The 27,982-nt window shown below is 36.5% G+C and overlaps 1 protein-coding gene across 4 annotated transcripts in view; it reads right to left on the bottom strand.

Moving 5' to 3' along the window:
• lpin1a (lipin 1a) overlaps nt 1-25,766 on the bottom strand; it is a 30,412-nt gene extending 4,646 nt beyond the window's left edge. Inside the window, exons 1-19 of one of the 4 annotated variants that reach the window (XM_053632952.1) lie at nt 17,916-18,722; nt 17,765-17,832; nt 12,487-12,687; nt 12,135-12,230; nt 7,211-7,497; nt 5,528-5,641; nt 5,304-5,402; nt 5,069-5,198; nt 4,153-4,444; nt 3,982-4,075; nt 3,683-3,864; nt 3,486-3,579; nt 3,262-3,331; nt 1,904-1,996; nt 1,711-1,748; nt 1,231-1,369; nt 573-721; nt 403-489; nt 147-299 (exon numbers count right to left, since the gene is read on the bottom strand). In XM_053632952.1, the coding sequence (XP_053488927.1) occupies nt 147-299; nt 403-489; nt 573-721; nt 1,231-1,369; nt 1,711-1,748; nt 1,904-1,996; nt 3,262-3,331; nt 3,486-3,579; nt 3,683-3,864; nt 3,982-4,075; nt 4,153-4,444; nt 5,069-5,198; nt 5,304-5,402; nt 5,528-5,641; nt 7,211-7,497; nt 12,135-12,230; nt 12,487-12,678 (2,309 nt within the window). In that variant the 5' untranslated portion in view covers nt 12,679-12,687; nt 17,765-17,832; nt 17,916-18,722. Of the gene's footprint in view, nt 1-146; nt 300-402; nt 490-572; nt 722-1,230; nt 1,370-1,710; nt 1,749-1,903; nt 1,997-3,261; nt 3,332-3,485; nt 3,580-3,682; nt 3,865-3,981; nt 4,076-4,152; nt 4,445-5,068; nt 5,199-5,303; nt 5,403-5,527; nt 5,642-7,210; nt 7,498-12,134; nt 12,231-12,486; nt 12,688-17,764; nt 17,833-17,915; nt 18,723-25,440 lie in introns of those variants that run through there. The other 3 variants (XM_053632950.1, XM_053632951.1, XM_053632949.1) reach the window with 3 other exon arrangements.
• Between the last annotated feature and the right edge of the window lie 2,216 nt (nt 25,767-27,982).

Raw genomic sequence — 27,982 nt, 5'->3', positions numbered from 1 at the left:
AACAGGTGTCCAGATTCCACTAGAAATTATTTAAAATCTAATTTATGTCACATGTTTTCATTTGACACATCTTATTTATTCTCTACTTTAGCACCTGTAAAAGCATGCAAAAGATTGTGTACATGACAAATTTCTTGAACATTTACCTGTGTAGTGCAGAGAACAGGCTGCTTGGGCTGAGGAGAACAGGACCCTGAGGTAGCATGGTGCCTCTCTCATTTACCCAGTGCAAGTAGCCTCTTGTCATATCAGCCATACCAATTGCTCGTGCAGAGCAATACATAAACTTATAGCCATTCCTATTAAAAACAACAACAATTACCCAGGAGCAAATGCATAAAAAAATCCCTATTTAACACACAAATTCATGCTTTGAAATTAGTGCAGACAGATAGCACTTACTGGCTAACTTTGTGGTAGAGGCGGGCTATACCCTGATGGGTCCAGTCTTTGCCCAGTGTTGGCAGAATGTGTCCAAGGGTATCTGACCTGTAAGAGAGACACTGCTAGAACAGTCTATACAATATAACCTTATATAAAATATAAGCTTGAAACACTATATTCATTCTCACCTGGTGATTGTGCCATCAATATCTGAAATGACAATCTTATCATCCCAGTTCCACAGATAAATGGTGCCCTCACAACGACAGGTGCCCTGGTACTGAGTTGTGACGCTGAATACCACATCATTGGCGCCTTCTTTTAACTGCAGACTGGCCTGAGAACAGAATTTAAGTTCAGTAACCTTTAATGTATGTTAATGACATTGCTGATGCTTGTAACTGTCCTCAATCCTAATTATGGTCCTTCAGCAGTTACTAACGAAATATATTCTAATAGGCAACCATTCCTTTACCCTGGCATTCCATTCATCACCAGAATAGAAATTGACCCATCTGACATTTTCAAGCAACATAAACAAATGAATTAGTTTATTGCCGCAAGTCTGTTATAAGATTTGTCAGGCCATTGTTGGGTTTCTGTGCGTAGAGTATCGTGACTCTGTTTAGCTGTTGCTGAGCAGGGTGATGGAAAGGGGGAGGGGTGTGAGCCATCTGACAGTAAAACACTGTGTACAACTACCACAATAAAATTATAACATTTAAACCTAGTAATCTTTGATAAATAGACTTAAGAAATGCTTTTTGCAGATTCTGACAATATTCAAAGTAATAACGCATGAAAACACATAAAAAGTTCACTGTTTTATTTCCATGAACACATTACCAGCTCTTCTGAGGACAGGCGGAGAGTCTTCTTGTAACAGACACTGCTGGAGCTGGGAAGAGGCTCTGTCTCACTACATGCTGAATTCTGCTTAGCAGGTCTGCTGTCATCATCACTCGAGGATGATTCATCCTTTAACCTGTTACAAACACAGCAGGCAATTTGTCTAGTCATTAAGCTGTTATGTCTAATTGAATCCATGGACTATGTGAGTCACATAACCCAAAAAACACTTTTTTTACACTGTTAGTTTAAAACCTTTAAACACTTTTTGTCTATTACTGACCAGTAAATTCAAACTGTCAAAGAATTGCCCCCTGATGGGGTGGGAGGCGGTGGTGGTGGTGGTGGTGGGGGGGGGGGGGCTGCTGTGTTTATTATTTGTTATTTTATCATAATTTATTTTATTTGTTTCTACACCCCACTGGAGGGTCAAAGCAGTTTTTGGAGTTAACACTGTTACTTGGGCGGAGATCTTACCTATTGCTTAGTGTCTGCTCCCCACTTTCAGCAGATTCCTGATGGAGAAAAAGAAAATGAACTGAACAAAATAATTCAAACAAATAAATGAACAATACTTAGAGGAAATGAAGGTTTTATTCCTATCAGTCCTAAAAGTGATAGAATATCTCTGCCATGAACAGCAATTACAATATCTGAAATGGCAGCATACCGACTTAGAGCTGCTGTTTCTCCCCCGCCATGAGAACCACCAACGTCCACCTTTCTTGGGCATTTTCTCCTTCACAATGTTCTCCAATGCAGCCTGGAGCAAATGCACAGAGTTCCTGATACTCAAAACCCAAACTTAAAACTCAAAAATATAAATGACTGTGAATGGCTGTGACCGTGCTCACAGACAGAAAGGCATGCACTAGCTAAGGCTCAGACAGACGCACACAAACATAAAAGTAGGACATACGGGACTGGAGCAAAACACAGTGGGGAAGCAATAAGTAAAGAATCCAAAAGCAGAGTACACATAACTCAGGCAAGAGTACTTAGAACAGTGTGAAATGGGATGGGATCGAGGGAGAGAAATAAAAAATAAATAAAGAAAGAAATAAAAAGAGGGAAAAACAAGTTAGGTCTTTTTACGGGGTTTTAATGCCTCATAGTGCACATTAGAACTAGATACAAGTTGTTATAAGGAACTGGAATAAAATATTGCACTGGAAGACAGTGAAAAAAATTACAGAAAATTTTATCTTATATTTTAAATGTATTTAACTTTTAGGTCTTAAAATGTATTCAGAGTTTATTTCTGGTTTACATATTAATGGTATGGTTAACATTAAAATTGCAAAAGAAACCTGAAATTCTCCAAATTTAGTCATAGCCAGTTCCCCAATTCTTGCTAGGTCTCCTCTATTGCTTGAAGGTCATCCATGCGTCCGCGACACACAACCCGACCAGCATATTTTTCTACCGCTCTTGCCATCCAGTAAATACCAGGAGTTGGTTCTGGAATTGTGTAGTTTATTACCAGGGTCACCAGGTCATTTCAGAGCCCTTTAGCTCCTCTAAAACATCAATACTTAAAAAAACAGCTTTGGGTTGCTAATATATGGTATTGATGTTTTAGAGGAGCAAAAGGGTTCTGAAATGACCTGGTGACCCTGGTAGAAAACTACACAATTCCAGATAATATACATATACACATATACCAGATATATGTCAAAACCTGTGCTGGTCTTGTTCTGAGGAGTGGTCTGGCCTTAATTATAACTGGGTCTCAAAACACAATATCTAAGTGAGTGAGCTCTCTGTAGCCCATGATAACCTGGTGAACATATATCAACAACTAGAGCATGGCAAAAAGCTGCCATGGCTGGTGGCCTATGAAGGTTAGACTAAGACCTTCTGCGTTAAGAGAAATTAAAAAAAAAATAAAAAAAATAATAATATATATATAAATATATATATATATATATATATATATATATATATATATATATATATATATATATATATATGTATATATATATATATATATATATATATATATATAAAATAAATATGCAGTTTTACCTTTGGCAAGGGTTTCTGGAAAGCCTGCATAGCCAGCACAAGAGGAGCGGCTGTACTCCAGTTATAATACCTTACAGATACAAACAGTGTTATTAATTGTCATGAATATATATGTGTGTATATATATATATATATATATATATATATATATATATATATATATATATATATATATATATATAAAACAATAAGATTATTTATTATTCAAAAAATATTCTACATACTTGACTCCAATCTTTACAACCAGATCAGGGTCATCAATAATTGATGGATTATTAGCAAACTCCTGATAAGATACTGCTTTTTCCTCAAACTCCACTGTGGAAGGAAAATACAGGCTACATTCAACATCTTCTATAGATAAAGCAATCAATTCTTCGGGAACCAAATGTACTGTATACCGTACATTATAACGGTTTACCTTGAGTGATGTCTCGGTTCTCTGCCAATCCTCCACAAAGAGAAATGGCAATATTGGGCATCTCTCCTGACTGATCAGAAAAGCTGTCCACTCCGCTATCCATGCCACTGCTTCCCATTGACTGAGGCGACTGACTGGCACTCCTCATCTCTGTCCTATCCCTAACTAACCCTGTGCCATCACTGCACAACAAAAGAATTACTTGTTCAGAATGGGTCATATTTTATCCGGCAAAAAACAGAAAAAAAAAACATGCTTACTATGTATATGAAATCAGGGAGAAGAATGAATTTACTCACTTCTTAGGAAAATAGAGTGCTGCTACTTCAGGCTCCAGCTCTGTAAGGTCATCCAGATAAACACCATCTGATCCAAGATGATGATTTCTTTTGTCTAAGAATGAACAAATGTCACTTGAATCTTGATGCTTGACAGTTCAAAGATTGAAGGGAAGCTGTAGGAAAACCAACCTTTCCTTTTTGATGGAGAGTCAGTTTTACTGTGGATCTGGAACCCAGGACTCTGTTCATCCTCCAGATCGGCAATATAGCGAGCTGCTGCACCGATGACTTCCACCTCCTTAGATGGAGCAAGTACAGATGCTGAAGCTGCTACCTCTTCAGCCCCGAGTACATTAGGTTTTTCCTCCACTTTTTTCACCATCCCATCTCCTGTGATAGCCCTAAAGTGTGTGCTGTTTGACATGGGGATCAGTGCTGGAGTCACCACCATGGGCTCTGTGATGGACTGCTTGAACATGGGCTGTGCCAAAAGATTTTTGTTAATGAAAGGGTTTGACCCTTATTTTTATTTATTTATATATATATATATATATATACACAAATGACCCATTTAAAAATTTTACTAAAAGTGCAATAACACTAAAAATATTTTTTCCAAAACAACCCTTCAGACTATAAACACATCTTGGTAGAGTAGGTAGGTCTACTTTATCACTATCTATAAGACGAAAGGTGATTTTTAACCCTGTGATTTTTAATCTTTATTTTTATTCACTGCTTCTCTTATTTTAGGGTTCTTGTCTGTTAAAGTGGAAAAACATGTAATGTGTATTAGTGAAGCTCCATAAAGGATTATTTGAACACAACTGATTTTAACCTCTACTGTCTTTGAATTTAACCCCAGTATATCCATATTTTTTCCAAAAACACTAGAAAATAAGTGACTTTAATTCCATACATTTAACACTACTGACAAAACTTATTTTTATAGGAAACTGGACACACACTTATTCAAACAATCTATGAGCATTTCTCACATCTTTTTTTTTTTTTAATCAATACATCATTCTTTCCACCACAGCAAAGCATAAAAGTGTGCAAAATATAAAAGATGTACTTCCATTGTAATAGTGTGTTCTGGTACCTTGGCAGCCTGAGGGAGTTCTCCCCATGCCCACAGCATCTCAGGGTTCTCTGCCTTCTCCTTGGTCATCTGTCTGACTAGCAACTCTGAGTCACTCTTGGGTGTGGAAGGCAAAAAGCCATGTCCCATACTTGCACAGGTAACAGAAGTAAAGGGAGGGTTGTGTGGTTGTGGTGAACATAACAGCTTTAATTCAAAGACATTATGATGCCATAGACTCTAGATGGATTGGTACCTGATTGTATCTGGAAATGTGGATGATTGTTGCGGGCAAGAGATGGACAGACCTCCATTCATTGGGACAGACAGAGTACAGGCTTGTCCCACACTTGTTCTGTGAAAGCAATAAATTAAAATGTGACAATACTTATATTTAAAAACACATAGTATGAATTGTGATTAACAAAATTATCACTTTTTTTTTTTTTTACTTATCTTTAGGAAGGTTCCTTGGCATACCTTTGCATACTTGTCCAAGCTTTATTGCATTGTGAGTACTCATTGCTCTGCATGAAGGAGCTACTGGATGGACCACTATTCACCTGTTCAGCATATGGGTCATATGACATAGCTCTGAGAACAGACAAACATACAGAAAATAAAAACACTGTATACACTAATTGGCAAATGTCTTAAGCTTCCAGTGCACCCTTTAATGGGCCTTTTCCCATCAGAGAAGGTTTTAATAAGCAAGTGTCTGGACTTCATCCAAACTGCTTCCACAGACCTGAAATTCTTTCCCAGCAGACTCTTTAGTTGGGCTTGTGACAGTGAAATCACTGTTTATCTTTTCCAATATTGTTTTGTTTAATTACTGGCACTTGGAAACGTGATTCTGTGAAGGGGAGAGTATTAAACTAGGCCTGTTGTTGCTAAGAGGAATTACAAAAAAAAAAAAACATTATTGCAGTAAAAACAAATTCTTCCTGAAACTTGTTTTAGTGCTGCTTGAGAGGAGGAAAGATTGATTGTCAAGTATTATAAAGGGTGCACTTGGGATGTGATTAAAATTGGATTTGGTGTAAAGACATTTCATGGAAAATTTTTGGAGGCTCTTTTTTTCATTAGCAGGACAAATCTCTCTCTCTCTCTCTCTCTCTCTCTCTCTCTCCATCAAACATATACATTCATGAAGTATGAACAAAAAGTCACAGCCTGCATCACACAAAACTGGTATACAGTTAAATGCTTATGCCTTTCCTTGATGTAGGGTACAGTACATGGAATTAATGCAGCACTAAAGATCAAGCCAGGCAGCAACTGTAACTGAATGTGATGGTCCCAATCCAACAGAAAATCACTTTACTCTAATTTCACGTTCAAATTAACTGCTAATCCTAGAGGTTCACGTTCCTTCAAGCTGATGTGCAGGACTGATCAACAGTAACTGGAAACATTTAGTTGCAGTTATTGTTGCACAAGGGGGTCACACCAGATACTGAAAGCAAAGGTTCGCATACTTTTGCCACTCACAGATATGTAATATTGGATCATTTTTTTCAATAAATAAATGACAGCGTATAATATTTTTGTTTCATTTGTTTAAGTTAGGTTCTGTTTATCTACTTTTAGGATTTGTGTATAAATCTGATGATGTTTTAGGTCATATTTATGCAGATATATAGAAAATTCACAAACTTTCAAACACCACTGTATATGTATATGTTCAGCTACTGCAGGCTAGGCCATGCTTAGGATCATTTAGCCACTGATGGGACACCAAGCCATAAAGATCTTCTAGAGTAAAAACATTTAGTATTAGTTCAGCTGAACAGCATTCCCTGTCTTTTAGTGGTAATCCAAAATAATAAATAGATAACATTTTAGCGAACGTCAATCCAATTCCATAATACAATTCTTGATGTAATCTTCAGTGAGATTACAACCAAGTACTGTCAGGTTTCTAGGATACTCAGGTCTGTTTACAAATAGGTTGCATGCACATCTCTGTTTGTTTACGAACACCAAAGGGATCTATAGACTGCCACACACAAACTTTGGTGTTTTGTTTTCAGACTAAACCAAAATCTAACCGCTGACATGTATTCCATCTAATGAGACAGAGTGCCTACTGAAGGACTCCTTAAAAATTTCATTAGTTAATTTCAACAAGACATTACACCTTCTCATCTGGATACTCACCTGCTAGGTGTGGTGTCTGTGTCTTCATCAGAACTCAAATCAATGGGAAACATGTCCTCATTCTCTGAGTCTCCATTGTCCCCTCGCTTCAGACTGTCTAATTTGGATTTCTTTCTCCTCTTCCTCCTCTTCTTCATACCATTCTCTCCTGGGGGGCCAACAGATTGGATGGACGTTCCAGTTATAGGCTCAATCAGACGAGAGACACTTTTCCCCATCTGGGATTCCAACAATGCTAAGCCATCAGTCATTATTGGAGATGTGGCCAGATGGGATGGTACCACCTCCTGTGGAGAGCATTTTAAAAATTAGCCTGAAGTAGCTTGAAATTACCCTACATCAAAATTATAGTAGCATTATATATATATATATATATATATATATATATATATACATATATATATATATATATATATATATATATATATATATACACATGTGTGTGTGTGTGTGTGTGTGTGTGTGTGTGTGCATGTGTGTGTGTGTGTGTATACACCTATATTTAACAAAATATTTTTTTGATAAACCTGTGCTGTGGGTGTCCATGAGAGCAGAGTATTTTTCTGATTATTTTTGGACAAAAGATCAAAAGGTTAAACAATAAAGACAATTTTTCACAACCTTCTTTGCTCATAATTACCAAGCATGCCAATATTAGAGGAGGGCACTATATATATTAAATGGCAATTTGTGGGGTACAGGCACTCCTCGCAAATAATAATAAAAAGTGGCCAGTTCTTACGAAGATACATAGAACAATAAAGAGACCATGGATGAACATACTTATCAAGTTTTGAGACGGTAGTTTAATGCTACTGCAGCTGTGAGAAATGAAAGCTGGTTGGCTGAAGGCTGCTGTTATTTTGAAGTAATTCAGTGATGATTAAAAAGTTACAGCTTAGCAGTTCGATGCAGCATGCAAGATTTGAGCTCAATTGGACTGTTGTTTCCTGAGAAAGACATCCTCAGAACCTTGTACCAATATGTCTAGGACTAGTTTGCAAAAGTAAGCATCATACTGTTCAAATGATCACAAATTTAACTGGGCCAAATGGTTCTAAAGGCAAGTTGTTAGAGTGTGAGGAAACAAACTAACCTTAAAAATAGAATTTTCACTATACACCTTATTTTCTACGACACATGCTTGTTTTTGTGTGCAAAAACATGAACACTGCCCCCAAGGGCCAATTTCAATTAGATTGCATCAGATAGTAGGGGGTCCATACCCAAACATACCATTCAAGTTTTGAGTGAGATCTCAAATTTTTACCATTTTTTAAAAAGTAATTAGTTCATCATCAAAAATTCACCTACAGATTAGCACATAGATTGACCAGACCAAATTTCAGCTCAATCAGGTTTATGGTTCCTGAGAAACACCTTAGCTCCACCCAGGGTATCTGCAGGCATCAGCACTTCAAATTTAACATTTTTTACCATACCATATTCAAGACATTTCCAAAATATTTTAAGACCTGCATGTAAGTTCAATCATGCTACATGATACATCAGCTATAGTGTTCATGCGTATATATCCATTTCTGGGTTTAAGCAGGGTAAACTTCTATAGCGGTATATGGGAGACCATAGCAAATAATCTTTTTCATTACCATTTACTCCAACAGTGAAAGACAAAGAAAATCTGTTTTTCCTTTTAACGAGATTTAACGTAAAACCAAACTGAATCTGGTGCATGTTGTGTTCTAAATGCACGTTATAAGTGACTCAAACTCACAGCACAGACTGAGATGAAGGTTGTGTGGAGCGGCATTTACAGTGAACCGAGCCGCTCTAAAACACTGATGAGCTGCACACACTCGGAGTGCAACACAGTGACACGGGTTTATGATTTCAAAAAACAACAAGTGAAAATCTTCTTTAGGGTATCGGTTCGGTTGCATTTTTAAGACCTCTGAAACGTGGATTTAAGACATTTTAATGTTAATTAAGTCCTTATTTTTACATCGAGGAATTTAAGACATTTTAAGCCTTTAAGGATCCGCAGACACCTTGTCCACTCCCTTTGTATGACCATGCCCCAAACTTTGCACGTGACCTTAGAATCTTGTCCTGTATAAGCCTATCAAATTTTGTGTGGATATGCACAAGCAGTCATGAGTTAAAATGTTTCTGATCATTATTGGGGTTCACGCTCTGCACTAGATTTGTGAAGATAAAACAAAAATCCAGTACTAGTTCACAAAAGTATGTTTTGAATATTATTTTAATTATCATACATTAGAGTGGGCGGAAGTAAACGTTTCTAGGTTGGGTTTTTTTTCCCGTTTTGTTTGTGAGAATACAAGGACTCAACAGCAGAAAGAATTTTCTTCGCAAGACTTAAAGTTCATGAGATGTGAACCACAACATGATGCCTTGTGCTATTGTGCCACCAGCAGGCCTATGTGGGTCCCTTCATGTGCTTGAGTAGTGGGGGGTATACTGCACGTTTCCTCCAAATTTGGAGTTTCTATGACTTTTGGTCTTTGCTCTCTACCATTTTATCAGAGAATCAGAATAATAATATTAATAATAATAAGAAAAATCCTAACAATTACTGCCATTTTGTTGTTATATTTATGAAATTAATTTGTTATTATGACATTAATCAATGTTGTTATATTTATGAAACACACACACACACACAAACACACTATGTCTATGTTTTGAAATATGAGCAAATCCTTATTTCCAACATTTTACTGTGCTATCAGTTTATTTTAGACATGGACATGAAAAATATGTAGAATGCAGTAGAATGTTTGAGGCTTGTCTGCAGCCTAGGGGTGGTAAAAATATATTCAGCGGGGCAAACTTCAACAGCAGGAGCTGATGTACCACACTGGTTGATAGAGGAAATTCCCTGATATTAATAGAAGCATGCTTTATGAGGTCAGGATTAAATGGCTCTTGATATGATACTGGAGTGAAGACCAAGGAAAGCACAGCACTGAACTGGTATCCTTTACAAATTATTGTGATTGAGCAGCAATTTCCCACATCTGCCTCTCACCTTTTATTCAGGAACAGAAATTATATTTGGAATAAGGGCATTTTGTATGTGGTTAGAAATTAATCCTAGTTCTTGGTTATATTTTTTTACAGCCAGTCGATATGTTCATTTGAACACTTTTTTAATCCAAGGCAGACTAGCCAAAGCCTGTGATAGTAGGCGTTTTGAAGTTTTATCTTTTACATTTACACCCGTATATTTTTATCTTTTACATTTACACAATATGAACATAGAATTGTGACCTGTAAAAAAAACAACTAATGAACTTTATAAAGCATTGACAATAATAAGTGATTTGTGTACAGAATCTGTGCAATTACTGTATGTTACTGCAATTCACCAATACATTCGAATTCACATAATGACATAAACTTGATTACTTGAGATGTTTTACAAATAGTGATTCACTGAATAACCTCATCTGGATGAGAAAAGCATACAGTTGCGGTCAGAAGTTTACATACACTCATCATGGACATCATGACAGGCTTTCAATAATTTCTTTGAACTTTTATTTTTCTGGAGCAGAATGATTGTACAACATACAACTTTAATTAAAAAATATAGAATTTGGTTCACAAGTTTTAATTTATTTGGGGATTTCTGTAGTCAACACAAGGTCAAAAGTATACATACAAACACTTAGATTATTAATTCAGTGATGCTGACAGTTCAGTGATTCAGTGATGCTGAAAGTAAAGGTGAGGTGTCCAAGTACACTGTACCAATCATTATGCCCTGGGGCTGTTTTGCTGCCAGTGGAACTGGTGCGTTGCACAAAGTGGATGGAATAATGAAGAAGGAGGACTACCTTAGAATTATTCAGCATAATCTCAATCCATCAGCCAGACGGTTGAAACTTGGACACAACTGGGTGTTCCAGCAGGACAGTGACCCCAAACACACAGCAAAGATGGTTGTGGAATGGATAAAGCAGGCTAACCTTAAGCTTTTGGAATGGTCTTCACAAAGTCCTGATCTCAACCCTATAGAAAATTTGTGGACTGTGATTAAAAATCGAGTCAGGGCCAAGAAACCAACAAACGTCATTGAACTTTAAAATTCTGTTAAGAAGAGTGGTCAAATATCCAACCAGTATTCTGACAGAAGCTGGTTGATGGCTACCAAAAGTGTCTGCTCGAGGTGAAACTTGCAAAGGGACATTCAACAAAATATTAGGTGTGCTATATGTATATTTTTGACCCTGTATGTATAATTTTGACCTTGTGTTGATTACAGAAAACCCCAAATAAATTAAAACATGTGAACCAAATTCTTGTTTTTGTTTTTTATTAAAGATGTATGTTGTACAATCATTCTGCCCCAGAAAAAGAAAAGTTAAAAGAAATTATTGAAAGCCCAATATTGTCATGAAATTCATGTCCATGATGAGTGTATGTAAACTTCTGTATACTGCCACTTTGACAAAAAGTGTAATAACTTCTGCCACATTCTTCTCATTCAGAAGTTTATCAAAAGGTCATATCAGACACTTTTCTCAAAGCTTTCCGAATGTCATAACTGTTATTAATCCATCTCTATACCAGAGTGCTTGGGAAGGATTGTTTGTCTTTATTAGACAAAACTTCAGTATTGCAAGAAGTATCTGTAACACTGTTTCATGTCTCAGTACCGAAACCTCCAACCAGATTTTGCCTTTACATTGGTCACTTTTTTCCCGTCTCAATTTGGGTTTGAAGAGAGAAATGTGTTATAGGAGAAAGCACAAGCCCAAGAGTGCATCAGTTCAGGTTACAGAATGTCCCCAGCACAAGAGAGCTTCCAGTAAACAAGAGTCACATTTCACTCCACGCAACTTAAAGAGATATTCCCATGTGTTGTGTTGCTCAATATACTATATGGAGCTTGATCAAACTGGATGAGTGCAATTTCCTAGAATAACATACTCACCATGTCACTCTCAGTCTCCCTGACAAAAAAGGCTTCACCATTCTCCCCCAGTTTCATGTGTAGGCTTACTGGCTCTCCATTAATCTCTATGTCAACCTGTGCAAAGAAATTACTGTCAGTGTGTAATTCAGTTCATCAAAAGATTTCATTACAAAATATGTCATTTGCATCAGCGACTTACAACAATGTACTGTATATTTCCAATGCAAATGCAATGCAAGGGCTTCTAAATGGATTTCAAACTTTTTGACAACCCCCCCCCAAATTTGGCCATTGCAATCTCTTCTTTACTGCATGACATTACTACCAATTAGGTTGATACAGCCTAAACATGATGTACAAGTGACCTCACCACTTTTTCCCTTGACCTCAGAACACCCATCTTGCCAAAGCGGACATGGAAGGGTGAACACTGTAGGGAGCTGTCAGGCTGACGCACCACAATGACATCTATACAGCCAGACAAGGTGGCTGGGTTAAGGCCTCGGTATAGCTCCTTCACCTGCACAAACACCTGACCGGCTAGCTGTCCCACGTAATTCATGGTCCGACTCTGAGGGAAAGTAAGGGCACAGAATGCAAGAATGTTAGTTTCCTTAAGGTTGCACATACCAATGCATCACGAATTAACTTTTTTAATTCTTCATATAGTTAGATCATTAAAAAAATCTTCATAAGGTACATTTAACATGTAACATTTTGATATGTATTACAGAGTACACAAATTTCTGATAGATAAATTCAGGCATTTAAAAGCAGTCAAATTCTACATGGAAAGAAAGCAGCTATGGTTTGGATTCTAATATGAATAATTTTGCAATCCATGAATCATGTCAAATTAATATTTTCCCTTAAATGAACCTGGTCTGGAGGAAGCCACCTTTGTGATTACATGCTAGGTTAGGCTTTGGTAAGATGAACGCACTTACTGGTGATTAGACAGGTGTTAAGTAATATAGCATTTGGGTAACTATTAAATTATATGCCAGGCAGTGATGCTGCTCTAGTGCTGTCTGGTCTGAATATGGAAAAGTTTGCATAATAGGAATGTAAATGTATAAATGATCCAATATACACATTCAAGGTTGAAAAGTTGACAATATATCAACAGCTCAATATATAACAGCAATTCAAAAAAAGTTGGGGTGCTGTGTAAAATGTAAATAAAAACAGAATGTAATGATTTGCAAATCTCATAAACCCATATGTTATTCACAATAGAACATAGAAAACATATCAAATGTTTAAACTGAGGAAATTTACCATTTTAAGGAAGAAATAAGGTAATTTTGATTTTGATGGCAGCAACACATCTAAAAAAAAGTTGGGACAGAGCCATGTTTACCACTGTGTAGCATTCCCTCTTCTTTTAACAATAGTCCCTATATGTCTGGAAACTGAGGAGATTAGTTGCTGGAGTTTTGTGAGAGAAATGTTGTCCCATTTGTGCCTGATACAGGACTCTAGCTGCTTAACAGTCCTGGGTTGGCTGACCACATAAAAGCTTTCCACTTTGCCTCACTCCATTTTAAATGAGCTTTGGCCCAGAGAAGATGGCGGCGTTTCTGGATCATGTTCTCATAAGGCTTTTTCTTTGCAGTACAGAGCTTTAACCTACATTTGTGGATGGCACGGCAAACTGTGTTCTCAGACAATGAGTTCTGGAGGTGTTTCTGAGCCCATGCAGTGATTTCCATTACAGAATCATGCCTGTTTTTAATGCAGTGCCGCCTGAGGGCCCGAAGAGCAGAGGCATGCAATATTGATTTTCACCCTTGTCCCTTGCGCACAGAGATCTCTCCAGATTCTCTGAATCTTTTGATGATATTACGTACTGTACATGATGAGATATTCAAAGTCTTCACAATTTTATGTTGAACATTATTCTGAAATTGTTCCACAATTTGTAGATGCAGTTTTTCGCAGATTGGTGAATCTCTGCTCATCTTTACTTCTGATAGACTCTGCCTCTCTAAGATACTCTTTTTATACCCAATCATGTTACTGACCTGTTCCCAATGAACCTCCAGCTGTTCCTTTTAAATAACACTTACTTTTCCAGCCTTTTGTTGCCCCCGTCCCAACTTTTTTAAAATGTGTTGCTACCATCAAATTCAAAATTACCTTATATTTGTATTAAAATGGTACATTTCCTCAGTTTAAACATTTTATATGTTTTCTATGTTCTATTCTGAATAACATATGGGTTTATGAGACTTGTAAATCATTGCACTCATTAAGATAAAACTGAAGACTTTTTCATTCTTTGTGTCAGTTCCACATTTGAAGAGCTCTTCAATTTAATAGCATGTCATTTGGTGAAATTATGTTCAGTGGTGTCCAAAAGTCTGAGGCCACTAATAAAAATGCTTCTATTTTGCATGATTTTCTAAATTAATACCAACAATTTTCATTACAAATTAAATTACTGACAAGAACATGAGTGAAAAGTAGAATCTTTGAAATAATTACATATATTTCAGAGTTTCTTATATTTGGTACGTCCCCCTTTTTTGCTTTAATGACAGTGTGCACTCAAGCTAGCAAAGACTCCAAAAGTTTGTGCAAAACCATTTTAGATAACATCCATCTGAACACTTGCTACAATAGTAGAGATTAAGCGTGGGGAAAATCTGACCTTTTGTACAAAGCAGTTAACAAGGTTGATAACACATATTTGCTTACATTTAAATAGGAACCTAGAAATAGTTCAATAGATATTGAACATTTACTTTCTTTGTTTTAAACAGTCAATACTGTCAGCTAGATAGTGTAACACTTGCAAATGAAACACTGAACATACTCAAATAGTGCCTTCTTAAAATCAGTCAAACTGAAACCATATTGGGGTAAAAGGCTGAATGTGATTGGTCATCTCCACTAATAGACATGCTGCCCATTGCTTTAAGAAGAGGATCACGGCCATATTATGAGTAAAACACTAAAACTGAGCTCTCTAAAAGCTGAGGCTTTACATACTTCATCATGTTAATCAGTCAAAAAGTATAACTGAATACAAAACATTAAGAGACAGAGAAAATTACAATATTCAGTCATACATCTTCAGGAGTGAAGTGAATAAGTGAAACCTATCCTGGGACCAGGAATACACCCTAGATGTAATTCACAGCACAGACCTCACCTCACAGCACAGTGACCTGACCTCAGATGGAACAGGGGACCCTGGAGGCATGGGACAGCAATACTACCTGCTGTGCAACTGTGCTTCCCTTGAGTTAAAATAATAAATCTAAAATGTTTTAAATTGTTTCATAAATTGTTTTCATAATTTTTTTTTTTAATTCAGGCGTTTCACTTTCCATAATTGATCAGTTTCAGCACTTATATAATAATGAGAGGGATGTCACCTGGGCAATATCTGATTCATCACTGGCTAATCACTGTACACAAGAAGCTTTCAACTATTATAGTCTAGGAATAATCCTACCAAATTTAAGCCAATGTCAATGAATAAGTCAATGAATAAGCCATAAGTCAATGTATTTTAAGAAAGTCAAGAACATAAACACACAAATGGAAGACTCAAAATATTCAAAATCATGGAGCCAAACAGCTGTACAAAGTCTACTGCATTTGTAATGCCTTGATGAGTAGAGTAATAAGCAGCTGAGAGACAAAAACTGGCAATTGGAAAAGGAAAAAAATGAATTCTTATTTTTTCCAGGCTTTGCATGGGAAGCTGTGGCATACACATATTTCAAATGCATGGACATTATCCACTAAATATCCACTCCCCTCTCTCTGCCAATTTTTACAATATATCTTACAATAGGAATGGGTCTTTATATCACAGACACTGTCTGCATTTTATTACATTTAATTCTGACTATTTGCTAAATCAGGATCTACTTTTAAACTAGTCCAATCTGGGAACACCATTAATTGTTTGCTCATCTACTCCTCCCCCAAGCATGAGGCAGCATGAGCTTTCCCCGATAGGCCTCTATTAGCGCTTATTGCAGTTCCCATTTTTGACCACTTGGTACAATAATAACTCTATGAAAACTAAGGATTGTGAAACATCTAGAAAGGTGAGCAAATCAATGGAACATCTGCTTATACACTCAAGGAACACTTTATTATACTAGTACTGGGTTGGGCCTCCCTTTGCTCTCAAAACAGCCTCAATTCTTCATGGCATGGATTTTGCAGATTTTTCAGAGGCACTTTCATGCTGTGAATTTCCTGTTCTACCACAACTCAAAGATGTTCTACTTGATTCAGATCCAGTAACTGGAAGGTTCAATGAAGAACACTGAACTCATTGTTGTGTTCTTGAAACCAGTTTGAAATGACATTTGCTTTGTGACATGGTACATTATCATGCTGGAAGTAGCTGTTAGAAGATGGGGAAATCGTGGCCATGAAGGGATGCACATGATCAGCAACATTACTTAAATAGGCTGTGGCAATCGAGCGATTGGTATTAATGGGGCACAAAGTGTGCCAAGAAAACGTTCCGAATCACATTCCACCACCAGGCTGGACTGTTGACACAAGGCAAGTTGGGTCCATGGATCATTCTGTTGGTGCCAAATTCTGACCCTACCATCTGTGTGCCTCGGCAGAAATCGAGATTTATCAGACCAAACTAGTCTACATCTGTCCAGCTTTGGTGAGTCTGTTGCCACTACAGCCTCAGCTTTTCGTTCTTGGATGACAGAAGCAGAACCTGACATGGTCTTCTGCTGATGTAATTCATCTGCCTCAAGGATCGATGTGCTGTACATTCTGAGATGCTTTTCTGCTCACCACAACTGTCAGCTCGACCCAGTCTGCAACCATGCCACCGTTAAACTTAGTGACCCCCCCCACCGCCATTTCTGATATTTGATGTGAACATTAACTAAAGCTCTTGCCATGTATCTGCATGATGTTATGCATTGTATTATTATTATTTTATTTCTTTAAACACGTCACCTAAAGGGTTCACTAATGTGTCACAATGTGGTATCTTATTGATAACAACAAGCAATTCAGTGATACGTAGGTATTGTATTTTGCTATTAAGCAAAATACAAATAGAGAGTAGTGAAGTGTTATTATTGTTTTATTATTAAGCAAAATACAAGTAGATAATTAAAATCTCCACTGAAAATAATTTCAGTTTCCTCCAGATCATGGGCATCAAAACAACAGACTACAAATACCGTTTTTCCTGATTGTCATGGCAGAGAAACTAAATGACTGATGATAAAGGATTCAGTCCAGACCCACAGTTGATACAGAGTGGTTCTGCAGTTTGACCAGTGCTGGGTGTGCGCATGCGTGCGGGGAACATAGACACTAGCGCCAAGCTGTCCCGACGAGCCTATAATGAAAATGGATATGAAACGGATCATTTGGAAAAGAAACTGGGAAAACATGTAACCTGCAAGTGAGGACAATGTTTGCACATTACATTATTGAATATTTCCAGCTCGAATACAATGCTATATTTGTTTTTTAATGAAAAGCGCCGGACTCTGAGATGCTGCAATACCCGTCATCACGTGATGTACTGGTTATATAATTGTAAATATACCTCATGTATAAAAAGAAAACCACAACATTACGTGTGTTAGCTAGTAAACAAACGACAGAAGACATTGTAAATAGCAGAAGACTACCTACAGTGCAGAAAGCTCTCTACGATGCTGTGGTCATCAGGCAACACTTCAGTCCATCGTCCGAACTGCTGAAAGAGTTAAATCTATTCACTGCTATTGTTCATACAATATTTTTCTAATATTGCTTTATTTCCCAGTGACTCTGTCCTACCCCGTCTCCTGCACTACTGCTGCTGTATTTAAACCAGGCTGAAATAAACAGTCCTCCCTCAGTCACTCTGGCCACGTCCCAAACCACACACTACTGCACTGAAGAGTGTCACTAAATACCACTAAACAGAGGCGCTAGAGGCGCTGTTCTATTGAATAGTATGCTGTTTGGGATGTAGCGCTGACCCCGCCTTAGTGCATGACGTAAACACTTAAATACTTTATACACTACTGTACACTAGTGATGGGAAGTTCGGATCATTTTACTGACTCGGATCTTTGAATCTCGTTCAGCAAAATTAACGAATATTTTTACGAGTCATGTCGTTCATTTCAGCAGAATATAATTAAAATGTTACATGTTAAATTCCCGAACACATCTAGTACTTTATAAACTGTAAAATAAACTATAGGCTAATATAGCCAATTATGAGAAACAGAAATGATTCATTAATAGGTTCGCTGGTCTTCAGGCGATGCAGTGTGTTAGTTCACCTACTGATCCGATTTTTTTCTTTCTTTTGTCACGTCTCATTTGTCATGTCTGTTCCCTGGAAACAGAAATGATTAGTTCACCTCTCGAGTCTTCAGGTTCGAGTAGTTCGTTCATACCGTTTCCGGTACTTCATGGTGCATTGCCTATGTGGCGGTCACCGGAAGAACGAACGACTCGAACCCGAAGACTCGAGACATGAACTAATCATTTCTGTTTCCGGTACAGAACCGATGGGGATGCAGTGAAAAATGAATGAGTCACTCTCTGAGACAACTCGGTGTTCCCGAGTCATATTAAAGATCCGCTCAGAATGAACAAATCGTTCATGAACGACACATCACTACTGTACACAGTCCCCTCAAAAAGTATTGGGATGGCATGGGAATTCTTTTGCTTTTTCTACATACTGAAGATATTTGAGCCGATAGATCAGAATGATCAGAATTTCAGCTTTAATTTCCTAATACTTAAATCTATGATGTGTTAAAAAACTTAATATTTAGTTGTATATCCCTTATTTGCAATAACTGCATCAAGTTGGTGACCCACTGACATCACCAAACTGTTTCATTTTTCTTTTGTGATGCTTTTCCAAGATTGTTTCAGAGCTTCTTTTAGTTGTTTGTTTCAGGAGATGAAATGCATGCTCAATTGGGTTAAGGGCTGGTGATTGACTTGGCCAGTTTAAAACCTTCCCCTTTCCCCCCCAGATGAAGTCCTTTGTTGAGCTGGCAGTGTGTTTTGGATTAGATTAGATGCATTTGTCTGTAAATAGGCAGACAGAATGTTTCTGTAGACTTCTGAATGAATTCTGCTGCTACAATCATGAGTTACAATCATCAGTAAAGATTAGTGAGCCTGTTCCAGAAGCAGCCATGCAAGCCCAAGCCTTGACACTACCGCCCAAGCCTTGACACTACCGCTACAGCTCGTTTGTTTGGATATATTTTATATATATTTATTATATATTTGTATATATACAAATGGACTAAAATGAATGGTGTTATATTCAGTAAGCCCTTCATCCTGGTCAGGGTCACTGTGGATTCAGAGCCAATAATGGGCATGAGGCAGGAAGATACAGTGGATGGGATGCCAGTTCATCACCGGGCGCCATGCATGCACTTACAGTTGAGGTTGTAAGTGTAATATGTTTACACTGCATTTTGTTTTTTATTTTGTCCATCCATCCATCTTCTATACCACTTTAATCCTTTTCAGGGTCACTGGGAAACCTGGAGCCCATCCCAGGGAGCATCGGGCACAAGGCGGGGTACACCCTGGACAGGGTGCCATTCCATCGCAGGAATCACAATCACATACACATTCACACACCCATTCATCCTACCATGCATGTCTTTGGACTGGGGGAGGAAACTGGAGTACTCGGAGGAAACCGGGGTACGGGGAGAACATGAAAACTTTTTATATTTTGTGATAGTTAAACTGTTTAACTGCCCTCTGTTCTTCAGAAAAATCCTCAAGGTCCTGCACTTTATTTGCTTTTCAGCATCTTCTGCATATTTGACCCCTTTTCAACAGTTGCTATATGATATTGAGATCCATATTTTCACACTTAGGACAATTGAGGGGCTCATACACAACTATTACAAAAGCTGCAGGCATTCACCAATTCTCAAGAAGACAACACGACACACTGGGGGGGGGGGGGGGGGTAAAATTTTTGCAGGGGATGATCCGTGTAAATTGTTATTATTTTGTTTAAAGATCTTATTTTTTCATTTAGTGCTGCCCTTCAGAAGCTACATAAGATATTTACATGTTTCCCAGAAGACAAAATAACAACAATTTATGCCTTATTTAAAATTTACAGAACAATTGACACCTATTGGTGTGTGACAAAATACTGGAGAACCCACAGGAAACTCATACATACACAAGCAAAACATGCAACACTACTCATACAGTAAGCTGAGTTCAGGATCAAACCAGGGACCTTGGAGCTGTAAAGCAGCAACACTATCACTGTGCCACTACACCACCACTAAGTAATCCTAATGGCTTCACCCAGATATAACCTTATAAAACTGAAGTTATTAAGCATAACAATTGCAAAAGAATTAACAAACTGCCTTTAAAAACAGCTACAAAATCAACCATTCTAAATATAGCATGCCTTTTAAAAATGGGCTGAATATGTATAGATATGAAAATAAGGTGTTACAATTATTTGGATTTAAAGGTGTCATTGGTGACTAAGCAGGCACTGTGCTTTTATACACAGATCTAAACAGCATGAACACAAATCACATCCAAAATGAATAATGATGAAATTGTTTATGTTGGAAGACTACTTGTGGGTCATAACTATATTTATAGTTATAGTTATGATAATTATAGCATAACTATATTTACCTCGACCTCCCATTTAAAATAATAATTGGAAATACACACACCTGCAAACACATTCATATAGGATACACACTCTTATCACATGTTGGAGCTGGAGTGCTGCCAATCTTGTCCTAGCAGGTGTTGTATCATAGTATTTGTAAAGAAGCTCCAGTATACTAAACTGTGTGTGTGTGTGTGTGGTTTACAGGTAATGGATAAGGAACAGTATGTTTCCTATTTCACATGCTTATGATTTATGGCATACACATGCTTGCAATTTCTTTAGGTCCTTACAGACATATTCTATTTCTGCCTGAACATTATAAAACATTTTCACATGGATGTCATGTGGTACAGTTATATTGATTTATTTATGCGTGTCTCTGAAAGCAGACACAAGTAAAAAAAAATTTTTTTAACCACACTGTGATCTGTTAGACCAGTTAAATAGATTACTGGTGAGACCGTATTTATTAGTTTTTGCATTAGTTTTTTTAATCAGAATTTTAGTGTAGTCTATTTAGTTTAACCGTAACCAGGTATTTTACTATTATTTAGTGTCTATGTTATACATGACTGGATACAATATTCTTTATATATATATATATATATATATATACATATATATATATATATATATATATATATATATATATATTCCATAAATGTAATGTATGATCTCAATTGCTGTGTCATAGTTTTTGATGATACTGTGTCCTTCAGTAACATCAAATCTTGTTTATGCTGCTTAATGTTGTGTAGCTGCTTCATGTACTAGAATATTTCCTGGAAAAAAGGCGCTCAAGAAGACATGACCAAAACAAAACCCCTTCACTCTGCCCCTGTGTGTGTGTGTGTGTGTGTGTGTGTGTGTGTGTGTGTGAATGATCATATCTGTAAGTGCTCTACCCTTGATTTCAACACTGTTTGTGCTGTTGGAGGGAGTACCCTGCATGCTTGTGAATGATTTCTAGGAACTAAGCTATTGAGCCATAAAGGCTCTTTGTTCTGGAGTCTCTGTATTCAGGAAGGTTGCTGAGGTGTAGTGCTGTGAACAGACAGCATTGAGCCTTTGAATGATCTAGAGATGATTCAATCCTGATGAACAAAACACACATTAATTCATAATAATATTTATGATATAAATGGTAATCAGCCACAATTAATTCAAGCAAAAATACAATAATATATTGTGACATGACAGTAAACTCTGTAATCCAATAAATGATTCATTAAAAGATTCATAATGTAATCCCATAATTGATTCATAAATAAATTCATTGTTCAGTTCAAGTCTCTACTCTTGGCCTGTGTGATTCTAACTGCTCTTTACACTTGATTTGTCATTGGGGAATAGGAACTCCTGGAACTCCTTAGGAACTCTGGCTGCATTCGTGGAAGAGGGAGGTGTTGCTAGGGCTGAGCTCTCTGCACCAATCAGAGTGCAGAGGGCCTTGTGACAGCAATCCAGCAAGGTCGTTTGTTGACTGCTAATCATACTGCATACTATAGTGGGAGTGGAAGCTACGTGGGAGACATTCCAGTAGTGCAGGACCCATTTCTTTCAATTGTGTTCCAGTGTTCACTATTTTCTTTGTGATTTTGAACAATAAAATGCAGTGATAAACATTTACTTACTGTGGTTCAGTGAATAAGCCACATTTATTTGTTATTTTAGATAGTAAATCTGATTCTGTTGGCACAGCAGAGTGTATTTATAATGGGTAGGAAGCTGATAGTCTTACAGTCTGTGTACTAATCTGTACATTTTGGCATGATTGAGCACAGTACACTCAGTAATTTCTCAACCAATTATAATTTTGTTTATTCGAGATGGCATGGAAGAGTGATGCGTAAATATACTGGGATAAAACCACAAACTTGGTGAACATGACTACTTCATCTATTTATTTATCTGCTTCATGCATATATCTGTTAACAGACATACAGCGGATATAAAAAGTCTGCATACTCCTACTGAAATGGCAGCTTTTGTGATGTAAAACAAGCAAACAAAGAACCCAAAGAACAATCATGCCAGATCTTTTTACACCTTTAATGTGATATAGCAACCAAAAATCAAGTGAAAAACAAATAGAAATGTGTTAGGGAAAAAAGAGAAAAAAACCTGATTTCATAAGTATTCATGCACTTTTATAAATTAACCAGTCACATTCAAACGGATGCTCAACAGTAATCATACATCTGTTCTCAACGCAGTGATTCTGATTCATGCAAAAAAAAAAAAAAGATCAGCTTTTTCTGTAGGATCTTCTTGGTTTCATCCAATAGCTTAAGCCACGGTCAACAAAAAGCTTACAAAGTATGTAAAGGATCTCAATGTTGAAAGGTATCGATCAGGAAAGGGGTACAAAAGAAATTTCAAAACATTAGATGTACCACTGAACACTGTAAAAACCATAATCACCAAGTGGAGAAATTACAATGACATTACCAAAGAACAGGATGTTCCTCGAAAATTGCCTACCACAACATTACAGGAGATGCAGGAATACCTAGCAAGTGCTGGTGACTGCCTGTATATAACAACATTCTCACAAAAGCTCACCTAAATTTTTGCCAAAACCATGTAGCAAAAAATGTGTCAAGGTTTAATGCAACCAAGGTACAACCTTTTGGGGATAATTCTAAAAGATACAGTATTGGTGCAAACTCAAGACAGCTTACTACTCAAAGAACATCATACCCATGGTGAGATATGGTGGTGGCAGCATCATGCTATGGGGCTGCTTCTCTTCAACTGGGACTGGGGCTCTGGTCAAGATAGAGTTAAATACGGATACAAATTCTATTTTGGCACAAAATGCAGGCCTCATTTACACAGCTGAAGATGAAGAAAATTTTCAATTTCTAGCATTACAAAAATCCAAAGCACAACTCCAAGTCAGTAAAGAAGTCTCCAAAGAAATTTGGAGTGGAATATATACATATACAACCCCGTTATTGTTCTTTTTTTTTCTTTTTATGTTTATCCCCCAACATGTTTCTATTTGTTTTTTATTTTAATTATAATTTTTAGTTGCTATGTCATATTAAAGGGGCAAGAAGATCTGACAGGATTTATTATCACAACAACTTACTATTTTAACAGGGGTGTGTAGACTTTTATATCTACTGTATAGAAGATGAGATTTTCCTGCTCTGAGGATATACTATGCTAAACTACAAAAGCAATCAAATAGTTTCATTTTTATTGGTTGCAATTAGCAACCATTCACTGTTTGATAGAATGTAAAAAATATTTGACAAAAAAGAGTATTTACATGCCATATTACAAAGTTTTTTTAAAAGAAATCAGTACATAATTGAACTATTTCTGTCAAGTGGAGTCAAATGACAAACGTATCGGGGCAGTTATATTGTTAGAATATTGTTATCTTCTGTGTATCCGTCATTCTAATAAGGATGGCTTAAATATGCATTATACTCAGAGCTGTGGCAGTGCAAACATCACAGACTATGATCAAATATACAGTACTGTGCAAATGACTGCAAAGAAATGCTCTAAAGCAAATATAACTTAAATATAATGAAAACTAATAATGAAATAACAATTCTGTGTAAACTGCAATAAATTCAACAAAAAAAATCTATATTTGGCATGACAGCATGACATTTATAGGACGTAACTTTATAATCATGCAATCATTGAATATGCTTTGCCCTAATATTTATGGTGTCAAATTTCAGACAAATTAAAGGAATATTTAATCCAGATAGCAAACCTAATGAACATCTGTTACTGGATTTGTGGGCTAAGTATTTGTGGGCCAGATACTAGCAGAGCCTCTTGGAGCAAATTTTACACACTTGTCTTGCTGTAACACATATCACACACTGAGCATATTTTTAGATCTTATTTCTGGTTAGTATCAGGGCACTCGGTGGTGTCCCAGCCAAGATTACTGTGTCTCATGCAACACAACCTTATGATCGCTTAAGTCATGCGGTCTTCTCCGGCTAAATAAGCTGCACAGTTGTACTGCACAATCTCCTGCTATGCTACATCTATAAGCACAACATTATACATAAACCTAAGTTCAATTTATCCTGATGTCAACAAGTATACAAGGAAAATCCTGTAGAAACCTAAGGAGTCTAGATGTGTTCAAGTGTCCTAGTTATTAAACTTGCATAACACCATTGTCACATAAACGATTACTTCAACATGGTTTGTATTTGTGTTTACTGAACAAACCAAATGTACAGAATGCTGCATTTTACTTGGCCTTCACATCTACAGAGACAACAACATCCTGAAGTCCTCCTACCTGAGTGGAGTTTTCTTTCACTGTTGAATCACATCACATTCAGAAAGCAGTACATATTTGCTTTTATTTACCATTTACTGTTATTTGCATATTTACAATTGTATATATTTAATACTTGGAAACGTGATCTGGAATTTGTATTCTAGAGTAAATACAAAAATAAAGAATAATGGTTGATATTTTGTTCTGAATCTCAAAATATTTAGTGCAGCCAACCCTACTTATGTTTTCGAGGAAGATCACGACTTTGTAGATGCTGTTTTTTACTGACAGTACATTACAATATAAGGTAGGTTGATAGGTTTTTAGTAGATGATTACATTGTGTATAGCTGTTCTATACATATTTGCTAATCAGGCATGCAGAAGAAAATAAGTTATTACCCATATCCAACTTGTCTCACTGGTTTCCACATTGTATGTTTCTGGTTCATCCTCTGATTGCATGATTCCATCGTCTGTTTGGAGCTCTCAGCTCCCCAAAATAAAACAGGTAATTTTATTTTGCTTGCGGTCCAAACAAATCTTCTTAACAACAATACGTGCGACTGTGGCAGTCCGGTGATCCAAACAGTGGTCTATATACCAGGCTCGTGGAGGTTTCTTACTAATTTTACCGAGCATGTTCTTGGAATGGAGTCCAGAGCAACTTGAGAGGATTGCTCTGCAAGAACCTTACAAGACCTTTTGCATCTGCTCACACAGTTATATAAGATTTGACCATCTGAACCCTCTTTTTCTGAGAAATCTGAGAAATAAAAATTGTGATTTTGTCACATAATGCTGTTTAAAAGGGCAACTATACAACATACTTAGAAATAAACAAGGTGGCAAATAAAATGGCTATATAAAATAAATAGGTCACTTTAGGATTTGAAAATAACAACAAATCTATTGCTTTTATAGTGCTACACTGCATTGTTTTGGGTCAAAGTGTACATAACTTAAATGAAACTATAAACGTGTTGCCCATTTATATGTGCAGGTTTATCTTGTCATGTTTATGCTGCTCCTAAAGTCATCTCTATTGCAATTTGAGACAGCCATTTATTTTCACATGATTTCAAATAAGGCTTCAAAAGCTATGTCACTGTCAGACACTGTCAGTCATTGTCATCTCTGTTTGTGGGAGTGAGACTGTGTTTTTGACATCCTTCTTTTATTTCAGGGAGACATTTTTATATGTGTGTCTCATTGTCCCGCCATAAACCTTTAATTTTCATTTCTTTAAAAAAATCTATGTACACTGGTACACAAATTAATGAATGAATTTGAATTAATTTACATTATGGCTGTTTTGACATACACATCTGTTATATGTTACTTGCCAAAAAAAAAAGGTGAAGCAAAATGCGATTGCTAATAACAGTTTACACTCAAGTGTCCATCACTGAACAGTTAATAACATCAGTCTCATATGATAGACTCCATTAAAACTCTAATAATGCTCACACTCAAGTTCCTATTAACACAATTAGCACTTTTTACTACAGAGTACACAGCTATAGAAGAGAAATTATTTATAATCACACTAGCCGATGTCACTCAGAAAAGGTTGGGGTGCCTTTTGAGTCTGGTTCCTCTCAAGGTTTCTTCCTATTATCGTCACAGGGAGTTTCCCCTTGCTACTGGTGCCTCTGACTTGCTCATTAAAGATAAATTTTTTTATTTTAATTAAAATCGTATATCCAGATTTCTGTAAAGCTGTTTTGTGAGCATTATTAAAAGCTCTATATACGTAATATTGAATTGAATTGATTTTTAATGTTTCAAAATATTTCACAATGGTCAATTAAATTCATGTTTAGGTATCTAGCTTAACCCAGTAGGTTTTGCCTAAATATTCTGCACTGATGTACTCTCACTCTAAAGTTGAGCGTATAGTTATCATTTTTTTTTATCAAATTGTTGCTGCATACATCTGAAAATGAAAAAATAAAGTCTGTGGGAATTAGCATGGTACTGTCTGCTATATTTTGAAATTTCTTCCAAATGTTTGGCTGTGTTGTGTATATCATTATCCGCTACATGGAAGAAGTAAATGCTCTCATTCATGAACAAAAATATTGAGCTTGTCAACTGTGCATTATAGAACTCATATAAAATAACATAATATCAAATCATATCAAAAAGGGTTGTTGTTTTGTTGATACCTGTATTAGTGACTTATTATTCATGACTTACTCTTTATTACTCTGTACTGTGTCGAGTCCACATTTCTCTACAGATCACATAACATACCATCTTAGTAACCAACTACATCAGTGACTGCCTGCTAAACTGCTGAAACATGGCATATTCACCAAATGCTACTCTGTGTACTGGTGGAAATACAAACATAACTTGCTTGTGGTTTTTAACTCTTGTGTAGTCTTAACATTATACATACTGGCCTTTCCTAAGGGTCAAAAATTACCCGCCTTCACTAAACCCCTAAAATAAAGCAGTTTAATTGAATTTTAAACTTCCCCAACCTATGTTTCATGAAGAAACAACCTATCATTCATCACAAACTTTGTGAATATTTGGGGTTTCCTTCTTCACATTGCAGAAAGGCTGCATTTAATCAGGGGACACCACTCATTTTTATTACTACACACCTGACATAATTGTTTTCTTTACTTAAGTAGAGATTTATTATTATTATTATTATTATTATTATTATTATTATTATTATTATTATTGCTAAAGGTACTGCATAGGTGTAAACATTTTTTAGCAAGAGAACTTAGAGAATATCAGAAATGTGCAGAATGTAGTTTTGAATGCATTTTATTGAAGGGAAACATAGTGATATATTCTTATATACTGTACAATAAGGAATTCAACTATAACATACTAATCTACTCCCATTTTTGAACCATTGCCCCAACCCACATGGTAATCACTTAATCACATAAATCAATGATATTACAGCAATACATAA

This window comes from Ictalurus furcatus, chromosome 9, assembly GCF_023375685.1.
Source record: "Ictalurus furcatus strain D&B chromosome 9, Billie_1.0, whole genome shotgun sequence".
Taxonomy (NCBI): domain Eukaryota; kingdom Metazoa; phylum Chordata; class Actinopteri; order Siluriformes; family Ictaluridae; genus Ictalurus; species Ictalurus furcatus.
This window is presented reverse-complemented; position numbering and strand designations above follow the sequence as displayed.